This window comes from Dunckerocampus dactyliophorus, chromosome 2 (genome assembly GCF_027744805.1).
Source record: "Dunckerocampus dactyliophorus isolate RoL2022-P2 chromosome 2, RoL_Ddac_1.1, whole genome shotgun sequence".
NCBI classification, from domain to species: domain Eukaryota; kingdom Metazoa; phylum Chordata; class Actinopteri; order Syngnathiformes; family Syngnathidae; genus Dunckerocampus; species Dunckerocampus dactyliophorus.
In genome coordinates this window covers 41,764,560-41,777,840 of record NC_072820.1, presented here as the reverse complement: position 1 = coordinate 41,777,840, position 13,281 = coordinate 41,764,560, and the positions used below count along the sequence as shown (strand labels likewise).

General features: G+C 40.1%; 1 protein-coding gene across 1 annotated transcript; it reads left to right on the top strand.

Moving 5' to 3' along the window:
* LOC129177260 (5'(3')-deoxyribonucleotidase, mitochondrial-like) lies at positions 1-9,910 on the top strand. Its single transcript, XM_054768180.1, has 5 exons — positions 1-699; positions 3,012-3,112; positions 5,727-5,787; positions 5,871-5,985; positions 8,764-9,910. Exons 1-5 carry the CDS (start codon positions 442-444, stop codon positions 8,901-8,903), a joined length of 675 nt encoding a protein of 224 aa, XP_054624155.1. The 5' UTR covers positions 1-441; the 3' UTR covers positions 8,904-9,910.
* Positions 9,911-13,281: the final 3,371 nt, after the last annotated feature.

Here is a 13,281-nt window from a genome sequence, read left to right as displayed (position 1 = left end):
ACCCACCTCTGGAGCACAGTACAGTTTGTTCCTCCGAGTTCAGATGAGCTATGGTGTTGTTTACCTTTGGGACCACAGTAGTGTCTACTGTGTACTTTTTCCTCTGACAAATCAAAAAATATATTTTTTCAAAGGTTGCCGGATTTAGAAAGGATGTTTTTTTAAAACACGCCAACAAATGGCTCTGTCATACCCTGGTACACTATGGTGAAAAGCCCGTCACATTTGACCTGTCCTCTGGAGTACACTCAGCTAGCTGTTAGCTAGCAATTAGCTTCAAAGCTAACGTCAAGTTAGCATTGGAGCGGCGCGAATGACAACGTTCACAGTGACACAAAACGTCAACAGAAGACGAATACGATCCATGTAACGTACGTGGTGGAGGAAAACACTTTCATCTTTTTTTGTGGAGAGAGTTAATTGGTGCCGCCCAAGTCCGCCATGTTCCTGTCGACCACAAGCCGCCTACTACGAAGGAGACACACTTTCCTCCGTGACATATTTAACATGACCTTCCATTCTCCTTCTGGTAAGAGACTGCGAATTCTGGTTGACATGGACGGCGTTCTGGCCGACTTTGAGGGCGGGTTCTCGATGAAGTACCGGGCTAGGTATCCGGATGAGCCCTACATCACTCTGAAGGACAGGAGAGGGTTCTGGGTGTCCACGCAGTATGGACACCTCAGGAGTGACCTTTGCGTAAGTACAGTACTCTACCATTCAGCTGTTTGCATGTAAACAAAGTTTGTACAGTACACAAATATCAGGACGAACCTAAGATGCACTATAACATTTACAGATGGACTTAGTTTGACCTTCTATAAACGCTTGAATGTTCAACTGTTCAATGTTTGAGTAGTTTTTGCACAACAATATAACAGAGAAAGAACATATACAATATTATTATTTAAACATGTAAATGTTGACATGATTATGACAGAATTTCTAGGCGCAGCCAAGGCGTCGAGGGAGTCCAGTTTGGTGGCCTTCGGATCTCGTCTCTGCTATTTGCAGACGATGTGGTCCTGATGGCCTCATCGGGCTGTGACCTTCAGCGTTTACTGGGGCAGTTTCTCAGCACCTGCAAATTCGAGGCCATGGTTCTCAGTCGGAAAATGGTGGATTGCTCCCTCCGGGTTGGGAATGAGGTCCTGCCCCAGGTGGAGGAGTTCAAGTATCTCAGGGTCTTGTTCACGAGTGAGGGAAGGTTGGAGCGTGAGGTCGATAGGCGGGTCGGCGCATCGTCTGCAGTAATGCGGTCGCTGAGCCGGAAGGCAATGCTGTCAATTTACCGATGGATCTATGTTCTCACCCTCGCCTATGTTCATGCTTTGGTCATGGTCATACCTATGGTCATGCCTCAGCTTTGGGTTGTGACCGAAAGAACGAGATTGCGGATACAAGCGGCCGAAATGAGTTTCCTCTGTAGGGTGGCTGCACTCACCCCAAGAGACAGGATGAGGAGCTCGGTCATCCGGGAAGAGCTCAGAGTAGAGCCGCTGCTCCTTCACATCGAGAGGAGCCAGTTGAGGTGGCTCGGGCATCTAGTCCGGATGCCTCCCGGACGCCTCCCTGGTGAGGTGTTCCGGGTATGCCCAACCGGGAGAAGGATAAGCGGATAAGCATGTGGGGGCCACACAAACTACTGAGAATCATTTTGAGTTGCTACAATGACATTTTGGCAAAATGGACCAGTCTGATGCATCATTTTTTCACATTCATTTTTGGGGTGTCTTTGATTTCCCCCCTCTATAGGGTGATCACTTTCATTTATATCAAATTATGTGGCATCATTTTGTTACTAATACATCACCCACTTATTATCAGGAAAGATATTCAAGATCATTTTTCCCCCAGTTTAGAAAAAAAAAACCTGTTTATTTCAGGAAATAGTTTTTAAGTTCAACTTTAATTGTAAGGAAAGACATTGACATTAGTGTTAAAAGAGCACTGCCAATAAACTAAGGACAGTAATCCCTCGTTTATCTCGGTTAATAGGTTCCAGACCCGTCCGTGATAAGTGAATTTCCGCAAAGTAGGATTCCTTCTTTATAAATGGGATATTTTTGTTATTATGGCATAGAAAACCTGTTTACAATCTTCTATATACAGTTTGTTACATTACATAACATTATTAGAGCCATCTGGACATGAAGCAACGCACATATAGTCACCTTTGCATTCATATTACCCAATGTAGTAGATATAATCAGAGAAAATAAGCCATTTAAGACATAAATAAAACTTGTGCGTGTCGCAGTATGTTCTGGATGTGTGGAGGATAGGAAGTGATGTTGGGGGTTCCGAGTTGAGTTTTAGCTTGCTGTGGGTTACAGCTGCAACAGTAGCCTGCGTGATTAATGTTATGATTATTATAATTATAATTATAATGTCTTTATTATTGTGCCTGTTGTGAGATAATCTAACCAGTTGTCATTTTCATGTTGGGGCTGCAGGGGGTGTTGACGACAGCTGTAAATGTAACTAAAAAAGTCACTTGTAATCAAACTTAGTTACTTTTAAAGTAATCAATAAGGTAAATGATGAGTAAATGAACAAAATTACTTTTTAAAATCAGTAATGAGATTACTTTTTCAAGGTAACTGTGGCAACACTGGTTATAGTACAGTATAGATTTTATTCTGTGAAAAGGCAAAATAATTATAGCCAGTATATTAGAAGACCAACCTTTGTGTTATTAGTTATTCGTACCAACATTTTAGCTTTTTCTGTATTGTGCCTTTTTGCTCTTTTTTTTTTTTACCTGTTTTTTTCCATGGGCCAATAAGAAAACCGACTACCCCTGCCTTAATATACTGTATTAAAACAAATGGTAATCATTTGTGCAAATATGCCAGATTGTGAGCTCAACAGTGTGTCTTACATTATCTTTGGAATGTTTCATATTAAGAATGTAACAGTCAGGTCCTCTGTTCATGATGTGTGCACACACCTACGCAGAGTTTGTCCCTCTTGGTGATAAACAGCATGCACGTGTTCTTTATCTCCAGGAGAAAGCCATAAGTATATGGGAGTCCAAGGATTTCTTCAAAGAGCTGGAGCCCCTCCCAGGTGGAGTGGAAGCTGTTAAGCAGATGTCCAACATGGACAAGTAGGTACACAAGCATCCTTCACTTATACACTGTATGTATACAATAGTCCATGTTTTGGTTTGTTTATTGGTTAGTTAGTTAGAGGTTGATACTTCTGTGATTTTCCCCTTTTTTTAAATTTCTAAAATCAGTAGGGGGACCTAGGCAACCTAATGGAGCTAGTATCAGCCGTGTAGCTGCTTGAACGGCAGCACAGGTGTGTTGCATACATACACTGACTTCTCCCGCCTGACCAGTCACACAAGGGTGCAGTCACACTTTTTGGTCCGTTTAAAACCAACTCTAGTTCGTTTGCTGTTCTAGTATGTTTCGCTTGGACAAGTGCGAACGCAGTCCACCTAAACCCAGAACCGGACCGAGATCATCTTGCAAGTGGAGTCTAGTGCAGAGTGAGGCAAGTGTGAACATCGACCGCACCAACAGACAAAAACATCGGCAATGATGTCAGAAGGCAATGGTTTGCAAAACTCAACAGAAAGCCGATTGAAAATCAACAAACAATAAGAGTTAAATGTCAGCCTAGAAGTGTAAATACAGTAGTTACACATACCTGGGTGCATGAGGTTGTCAGACAATGGACACGTCATGTACTGTACACGGTCCTATTGAGGTGCGACCTTGTGCATGTGCTTAACTGAGAGCATTATTTGGTCCACAGACGAAAATGCAAGTGTGAATGCTAACCAAACTGCACTCAAGTGCACGCCGAGTATTTACAGTGTATTTTTGGTACCAGAGTACCAGACTGCAGTGCAAGTGTTAACTCGCCCTAAACTCTGGCACAGACGTCACCACACATGTAATTATTTGATGGCGAGATGGTGTGTCGCTGCATAAAATGACAATGCGTCAATTTCCCCGCTTTGCTGGAGAAGGCAGCTTGATGCCAGATCTTCTGTTACGGCTCTGACGGCGGTTGGATTTGTGTTAAAGGTAACAGAAGTTGCTACCTCTAAAGGCAGAGCATGTGTGGGGTGACTGGGCCCTTATTCTGTATCATTTGCAGTTTCTACAAAACAGCAACTTGAAAAAAGAAAGATCAGGCTTGAGAGGCTGTGTTTAACCATGAGACGTGAGTCCTGTGTGCTCCCCAAGTCCAGCCACCCTCTCTGCTCATCAGGAGTTTGGGTGTCAAAGCGGGCATAGAACTCATTCAGCTCATCTGGAAGTGTGGTTTGGCTGGACGTGGCTACGCTACTCCGCTGTCGATAGTCTGTGATGTGCTGGAGCCCCGCCCACATGCGGTAGGGTCTGAGTTGGAATAGCAGCCCTCCAGCTTCTGTCTGTACTGCCTTTTGGCCTCCCGTATGGACCTCCTGAGGTCATATCTGGCCTTTTTGTAGTCCTCAGCGGTGCCCATGACAAATGCAGTCGAACGAGCACGTAGCTTAGCCCTTACATCACAGTTCATCCACTGTTTTTGGTTAGGGTATTTTCTGTAATACTTGGTGGTGGTAACAGTCTCTATGCATGTGCTAATGCAGCCAGTAACAGCAGAAGCATATTCATCCAAATCAACAGTACAATCTTCCCTCCCCGCTGCAGTTTTAAACACATCCCAGTTTGTGCAGCCAAAGCAGTCCTGACGTACGTGATCAGTTTCTTCATTCCATAACTTAACTGCTATACTTGCAGGGGGAGCTTGCTTGAGGAGTTGTCTGTATGTTGGATAAAGGAATATGGAGATGTGGTCGACCTTTCCAAAGTGGGGTCTTGGAACAGCCTTCAAAGCACCTTTCATGTTGCTGTAGACTTGGTCCAGGATGTTATTTTCCCTTGGTAACTGTACAACACGTGATAGGAAGGCACTCCAGCGGGTGAAGACCTCACAGAACATTGTTGGGGCAGCCCTCCCCTCACTGCAAGACATTTATAAAAGTAGAGTCCTACGAAGAACACACAACCTCATCAAGGACAGCACACATCCACAACACTCATTAGTCACACTCCTACCGTCAGGCAGACGCTACAGGAGTTTGAAGTCCAGGACCACAAGGCTGTCAAACAGCTTTTACCCACATGCCATCAGGCTTCTCAACGAAGCACTCACACACGCCGCACGCAACACACGCACACACTCATAGCACTTTATTTATTTGTTTGTTTGTTTGTTTGTATTCATGTCTCTTCTGTTGTTGTTTCTTAATTTATTGGTATTTATGTTTCTTATGTTCTTATTCTTTCTTGTGTTTTCTTTCTTTTCTTGAATGAACAGAATAAGAATTTCATTGCATAGTACAAGTATAACTACCTGTTTTACTATGCATATGACAATAAAACTCTTGAATCTTGAATCTTATGCTCATTTGCTGCCATCTTGTGGCTGTAGCTACAAACATATTATACTATCGTATTCTTACATTTTTTGAATCAATCCAGTAATTTCTGCTATACTTAACAGCAGGATGTTTTGCAGATTCTAGCTGCTAGCTGCATGAGCTTTAAGTGTGGGTTTTTCACACAATGGCCTCACAGCACTTAATGTCCAGTCAAACTGGCCTGTACTGTTCACATTGCTGTGATGTCTTGCGTTATAGTCCTGATGTCACTTGAAATCCTGAAAATGAGACAATATTGGTGTTTTGTGTAATTTCCTACTCTTTCATTCCGCAGTACAGATGTCTTTATCTGCACTAGCCCTATCAAGCATTTCAAGCACTGCCCTTATGAAAAGGTACGCTCTCTTGCTCACCAGTGACGCGTTGTGTTCTCTTTAGGAACTATTACTGCATGTCAATGTGTTTTCTTTTTTTCCAGTATGCGTGGGTAGAAAAGCATTTGGGACATGAATTTCTGGAGCAGGTTATCCTGACCAGAGACAAGACGGTGGTCAGTGGAGACATCCTTATAGACGACAAGCCTGACATTTTAGGTATCAGTCTCAGTTTGATTTCATTTCATTATTTTCATTCCATCATATCAAACATAATAAAAGGCACCTTTTACAAGGAGGGAGGAGAGATTAGAAAACTCTAGCAGTATCGTCGTATACTGTTATGCAGATGTGATGTAAGTCTGCTATCTACTACCAATGTGACTACTATATACTACGATATACTACTACTAATGATGTACTAAGTTATTTATGTAGCTCTGCATGCGGGTACTGTATAACCTCCAAGCCAAGTTTCTTCTCCCTACCACTTAAATGTCGCAAGTAAAACCCTCAAAATACACCATTTATACCTTAAAACTGGACTTTTATTCTTCTTCATGATATTCAATCAACACCTCCATGAGCATTAGCAGAATTTGTAGTTGTACCTTGCAGCAAGGTATTCTGGGAGATGAAGAGCTGTTCTATCCTCCTATCGAACCATTTGAAAGTTTTTACAACTTTAATGATCTGTTGTATCTGAGAAGGTTTTCAATGTTATTTTTTTGTGATAAAAAAAATACTATTCGTAACTATATACAATATAAAGTGTTGTGCACATTAAGTCCATACAATAATATTTTTTAGAAAATTCATGTTTTAAATACATACTGTAATGCTCCATTGTTATATATACCTTAGTTATGCATCATGAATTTCTCTGAATTTCATGAAATTTCAATTCTACTTCCTGCAATTCATATTGCAATTGGAATTGCAACTCTGCTCCCCTGCTCCTGGCCTGTAGCGTGGTCTTCAGGCTACTGTGCTTCTGTCTGCTGTGGCACCACCTTCCTTTCCCTCTGAAGTGGCTTGCTGTGGTACGTGGCTCTGATGCTCCGCAGGCCGCTGGGTCCTCCCGTCTAGCAGTGTCTCCATAATCTACACTGCTTGCCCGTTGTAATTCCAGTAATCACTTACGATAATATATTATCTTGTTTTTAGGCCGGCTTGTAATAAAGTTGACTGTTGAAAGCTAGTGCTGCCGCAGCTTTTCCAACTTATGGTGAATGAGATGGGTTTCCTGTGAAAAAAGTGCCTATTTTTGGAGAGAACAAGCATGAATGAGCATTAGAAAAAGCACTAATGTAACATCCATCCAACCATTTTCTGTACTGCTTGTCCTCACTGAGGTCGCAGATATGTAACATAATGTAAATATTTGTGTGTAAATGTTCCACTTGTAAAAATGATTCCGTATGCAGTAGGGGTGTAACGGTTCACATGGATGTCTTGAACCGTTTCGGTTCTGCATGTTCGGTTCGGTCCACTTTCGTACCGTTGGTTATATTTTATGCTATTTTTCTCATTAAAGTTATTACTGGAGTGATCTAAGCGCTTCACGCAGAACTAAAGTCCTGGGCGGGTTTCCGCACGGACGAGTGTCGGACACTACTGACTGAGGGGGGGCAACGCTAGTAGCTCGCAGGCGTGACAAATGGCATCATGGCAAATGCAAGCAAGAAGCCTGAGCTGGAAGACCCTCCAATCTCACTAGAGTCTCCTGTTTGGGAACACCTTGGCTTTTACGGATGGACAAAGGCAAGCGGATAAATCCAAACTTGTGTGCCGATATCGGGTATGCTGCAGGAAACACGTCTTACATGTTAGCACACTTAAAGCGGCATCATCCGGCAGAGAATGTTACATCTACAAGAAAGAAAAGCAGCTTAGTGCAAACACCGATAACTTCAGCATATAAACAACCTCTAGCAAGCAACTCTGACCGGGCCAAAGCAGTAACACATGGGATTGGAGTTTTTAGAGCCACGAGCTTACGTCCATATTCAGCTTTTGAGAGCGCTGGCTTTAAGTACAGTCATGGAAAGTATGATTAGACCACCCTTATTTCTTCAGTTTCTTGTTCATTTTAATGCCTGATACAACTAAAGGTACCTTTGTTTGGACAAATATAACAATGACAACAAAAATAGCTCATAAGAGTTCCATTTTTTGGCGGTACAGTGCTATAGCTATTCATGTCAGAACTTTGCCATTTGGTTATTATCAAGAAAACCATGGAAGTTGCTAGATATCAGCTCTTAAATTCAACTCTTATGAGCTATATTTGTTATCATTGTTATATTTGTCCAAACAAATGTACCTTTAGTTGTACCAGGCATTAAAATGGATCAATAAACTGAAGAAACAAGGGTGGTCTAATCATTTTTTATGATTAAAGTTGTTGAACCTCGCTACAAAATAACATCACGTCCTCATTTTATGAAAAAGCTGAAAGTGATGTCGTCAACGAGCTATCAACAGAGAGCTATTTAACTGTAACTGTCCATTACATGTTTAAACAATTGTTTAAATACAACAGTTTTTATCGTATTTTATTATTATTTTCCTATTTACAAAAACTGATTAATTATTACTTAATAATTTATTTGAAATATCACCTAAATTGGGCGCTTTTATTTATTTAAGAAAAAAAAGTTGTCTTTGCATTTTTTTAAAATAAAAGCATTTTAAGTCTTTTTTTTCTTCCTTTTTTGTACCAACAATTAACCGAACCAAAATGACATTTTAGTGTACCGTTACACCCCTAGTATGCAGTATATGGGAATGAAAAAGAAGGAAAAGGGTGCTGCCGTAACATGCTTGTGTAATGCGACGTGGGTGTTTTCAAGTGATTCACCAGCATCTTGTAAGACAGCTGCTACATGGTGTTAGTGTCTGTCTAAGGCAACCGCTGTGTAGGCGCCGCACCATGTGGTCCATGGCGGCTCTGTTCTTATATAATATTTCACGCCAGTCACATCTCTTGTGCAGGTGTGGAGACCAAACCCACGTGGGAGCACGTTTTGTTCACCGCCTGTCACAACAAGCACCTTCCTGTCAGGCCTTCACAGAGGCGCCTTCAGTCCTGGTCTGATGACTGGAGGGCCATCCTGGACAGCAAAAGGAAGTAACATACCGTACGTCTTCAATTACAAGCTCCGGCACCCCGGATCCAATTAAGATTGCATCACCAGCAGCATTGCCTTGTATTTGGCTGCCAGTGCTCACAGAGGAAAGCGTACACTTGAAGATACTGTATGTCTAATGGACACGCTAAACACTCTAGTTGCTATGCTAGGGCCTTGGTTGACCACAAGGAGGCACAGTGAGTCTGAAGCATGTTTTGATCACAAACAAAAAGAGCAGACTGATCATGCAATGCCAAATGTATGTGCTTTTATAGGTTAAAATATGCTCATTTTGAACAGATTTTATCTTTTTTGCAGAAGTGCATGAATGAGCTACTTGACAAACAACAAGCACTCTTCTACACGCTCATTTAGTCACCAATAGTTGCCTGTCATTCACGGAGCAGGATGTGCAATACACAAACCTGGACAAATAGATAATAAGATCATTTTATTTGCATTTTTATTTAAAGAGGTCTATTTATTTGAACATAGGCCTTTGGTGCTCCTTTTTGTCTTTGTTTTAAAATCATCTATGCATTTTAGTTGTTCTGGAAATGACATAATAACAAATATAATTGCATACACTAATGCATGTGATAGTTTAGAATCAGCCAGTGAAAATCAACCAATCAGGAACATGGTTTAATGTACTAATGATATTAAATATACAGATAATTAAAAAAGAAGAAATTGTTTTTTTTTTTAGAAATGTGAATGTTTTGCTCTCGTACTTTTTTACACAGCCACTCACAACTCCTTTTTTTTATTGAATTTACTTACTTTTGAATTTTTTGTGAAAAATAAGTACTGTAGGATGTCATCATTACAAGAACTATGTTCTCAAGATGCCATTCAGGTCATTTTTGCATAACAACGATTTACCATGTACTGGTAAAGTACCTTCACAATGCAAACACCTGTTTGTGTTTATTCAGCCATGTTATTTGCCTGTCAGAAACGTGTATTCACTGAGAAGATGGTTTACAATAAATGTCTGGTGTACTGTATTGGCCATTTTTGGTGTAGTCCTATATAGAAAATACATACACAAACGATAAATCAGTTATGACAGTTGCGTAATTCAGTGGTTGTAGTTTGTAAAAAATATATCGGGAAGGGAATATATAATACAATCTTGTGAAAAAGTTGTTTTTTTTTCAGGAGTTCAATTTAGACGAAGAGATCGTTTCAATTTAGGCTTAGGAAGGCTTTGCTTATTGGATGGAGTTTTTCACTGTCACAGGGGTGTCCAAACTTTTTCAATCGAGGGCCACTGAAAAATCAAAGGCTGGACGGGCCACCTATTTTACATTTTGTAAGCCAACTCATGTTGATATATATTTAAATAAAAACAGCCTGTAGCTCAGCTTTGTGAAAACAGTGAGAACTTTTTTTTCCTTGATTACACTTTTGTTGCTTGTTTTTCCAGTTCTGTTGTTTCATAAACATTTCCACATTTACATGTCATAATGTTACGACTTTATTCCCATAATATTTTGACGTGATTGTGGCAATATTACAATTTTTTCCCAATCTAATTTTCCAAAAATTGCAACTTTATTGTTTGTTTTGTTTTGTTTCTCATGATTTGACAACTTCAAGAAAATAACATACAGTACATACACCAAGTGGGTAGCATGTTGGCCACGCGGTCAGGAGATCTGGAAGACCTGGGTTTGAATCTCCGCTTGGGCATCTCTATTTGGAGTTTGGAGTTTCTCCGGGTACTCCGGTTTCCTCCCACATTCCCAAAACATGCATGTTAGGTTAATTGGAGACTCTAAATTGTCCATAGGTATGAATGTGAGTGTGAATGGTTGTTTGTCTATATGTGCCCTGCCATTGGCTGGCCATCAGTCCAGGGTGTACCCCACCTCTCACTCGAAGTCAGCTGGAATAGGCTCCGGCATACCCCCGCAACTCTATTGAGGACAAGCGGCATAGAAAAAGAATTAATGAATACATTTTTTCTTTAATATTTCAACTTTAATTGTAATGAATTTGATTTTAATTTAATTAATATTTTTATTTGAAATAATCAATTACGCATGATTGTTTTTTCCTCATAATATTATGACTTTATTCTTGTAAAATTACAAGTTTTTTGTCATTATGACGTTATTTTCTTAATATTTTAACTTTGTTTGTAAAATTACTGCTGTTTTTTCCCCCCTTTTTTTAAAAATTGTATTTATAGAATGTGCCAATGCCGTAAATGGCCCCCGGGCCGCACTTTGGGCACCCCTGCACTATAATATTGAAACTATCGGGGATAGTACATTTTTTATTTTTTTATCATTGGCTGCTGTAATCATCAGCTTAAGACATCAAGAAATAAATTCCAAATTATTAAGACCTTCCAATTTACAGTATTGAGTTCCACATGTATGTATGGGTGTAATTTGTATGATTTTATTTGTTATTTATTATTATATAGATCAGGGGTCACCAACATGAGAGCCCCCATCGCCTCATGAGGCGCCCGCAAGCCTGCTGTCCATGCAGCTTTTCAGTTAATAATGCGAGAACACTCGAAAGAAATGCAATCTGAAATCCAAAATGTGAGCTGTGGATACCAACAATTAGTTAATGTTCTGATTCAGTTTGGGTTGAAATTAGCTATTAAAATAAACGTTACAAAAACGAGTAGCTCTTGGCCATTTTCATTTTGTAAAAGTAGCGCTCACAAAAAAAAAACCTTGGTGACCACTGATATAGATATTATTTCTTCTTGCTATTTTTCAAGCATTTTTATTGACTTAACAGAAACGATAAAAGGAAAACTCATCTTTCCGCAGTATGAATTTAAGTATGTCTGCTCTACTTATTAGAATGGATAACAAATCCTTGGAGCTGCACATTAAGTCCTGTAGTTGCTTCTGAAGAAACAGTTCTGCTACCATGCATTTAAGTGTTTCTTAAGAAAAGCGTTGCCGTCACTACTTTTTCACTTGCATTAACTGAACATGGAGTCATCACAGGTCAGTCGAGTCCACCCACAACGCCTTTGGATTATTGTTACCAAATTTCCAAAGAAAGTCTGCTCTTAGCAAGACTGCAGTATAAAATTGCAACTTTCTCACACAAGTTATTACCTTAAACATTCTCAGTATGTTTTGGCGTCCATCCCTACCACAGCATATTTAGTCCAGTTGGTCAATAACATGAATATCAACCATGTCGGTAGCTAAGTCCAACGTTTTATACAGTATACTGTTGCATCCTTGTTCATTCATGGTCACTCAATCAGCCATCATTCTTTTTTCTCATTATTACTTGCAAAAAAGATGATGTGCTGTATGGTATTTTTTTGTTGTAGGACGCCAAACCATCTGGCCAACTAGGTCAGCTCTGGAAGAACCACCGTTCCAAGTGAGCGCCCTGCTGATGGCCATGTTGTTTACACAAGGAAGCTGAGTTAATGCTTCCACAAAGGCGCCATGTGTGTCACTTGTTCTGTTAATAAGTATCTTTAGTTTGCAATAGGGGGTTTGACAGATCCATCCAAATATTGATAATATTGATACTAAAGGTAGTATCAGTATCGGATCGATACTACCGTGATTAGATCATGCATATTATTTCGATACCAAACTTAAGGGGGAAGTTCAACCAACACGATAAACCCAAAAAATATTATTTATGAATTATTTAGGGGGAAAAAAGACCCAGCCTTTTCAGCGAAATATGATTCCTTATTTATTCCTTTAGTTAGAGTGTAGAAAACATGCTTCCAACCTTCTTAATACGTTTTTTTAACATAATTTGAGTCCTCAATACATGACATAGCACCCCTATAGTCACCTTTACACACGTACTACCCAATGTAGTTGACATAATAAGAGTAATTAAGCCACTTAAGACATAAATAAGACTTGTGTGTGTTACTATAAATGTGTTCCCTTGGGGAGCTGAGTGAAGGGGGCAGACAGGAAGTGGCGTTAGGGCTTCCGAGTTGAATTTCAGCTTGGCATGGGTTACAAATGCAACAGTAGCCCATGGTTTTTATGAGGGATTTTTATTATTGTGCCCGTTGTTGGATAATTCAAAGCTGCAACTAGAAAAGCGCTCTGAGAACACAGACGCAGAGGACCCCTATTTTTTCATGCTCTATATTTTTTCATCATAGTATCCGGAATTATTCCATTATCTGGATCGGTCTTTGATATTTTGTGGAACCTGTTGGAAACTTGTCCTGTATTTTTTCCCCAAATGCTCTGACCATTTTGACCTATCTCGCAATGTTAAAGATCCGGATCACCTCGAAAATTGAACCTGTTCTTCCATACCCCATTTCCCGACAATTCCTGGAAATTTCATCCAAATCCATTCAGAACTTTTCAAGTTATTTTGAACCCAAACAGATAAATGCCAGCAA

Excerpts from the sequence above, each read along its gene's own strand:
- LOC129177260 (XM_054768180.1), top strand. The coding sequence starts at position 442 with ATGTTCCTGTCGACCACAAGCCGCCTACTACGAAGGAGACACACTTTC. Across the intron at positions 3,113-5,726 it reads CAGATGTCCAACATGGACAA|TACAGATGTCTTTATCTGCA; the intron begins GTAGGTACACAA and ends TTCATTCCGCAG. Across the intron at positions 5,986-8,763 it reads CGACAAGCCTGACATTTTAG|GTGTGGAGACCAAACCCACG; the intron begins GTATCAGTCTCA and ends TCTCTTGTGCAG.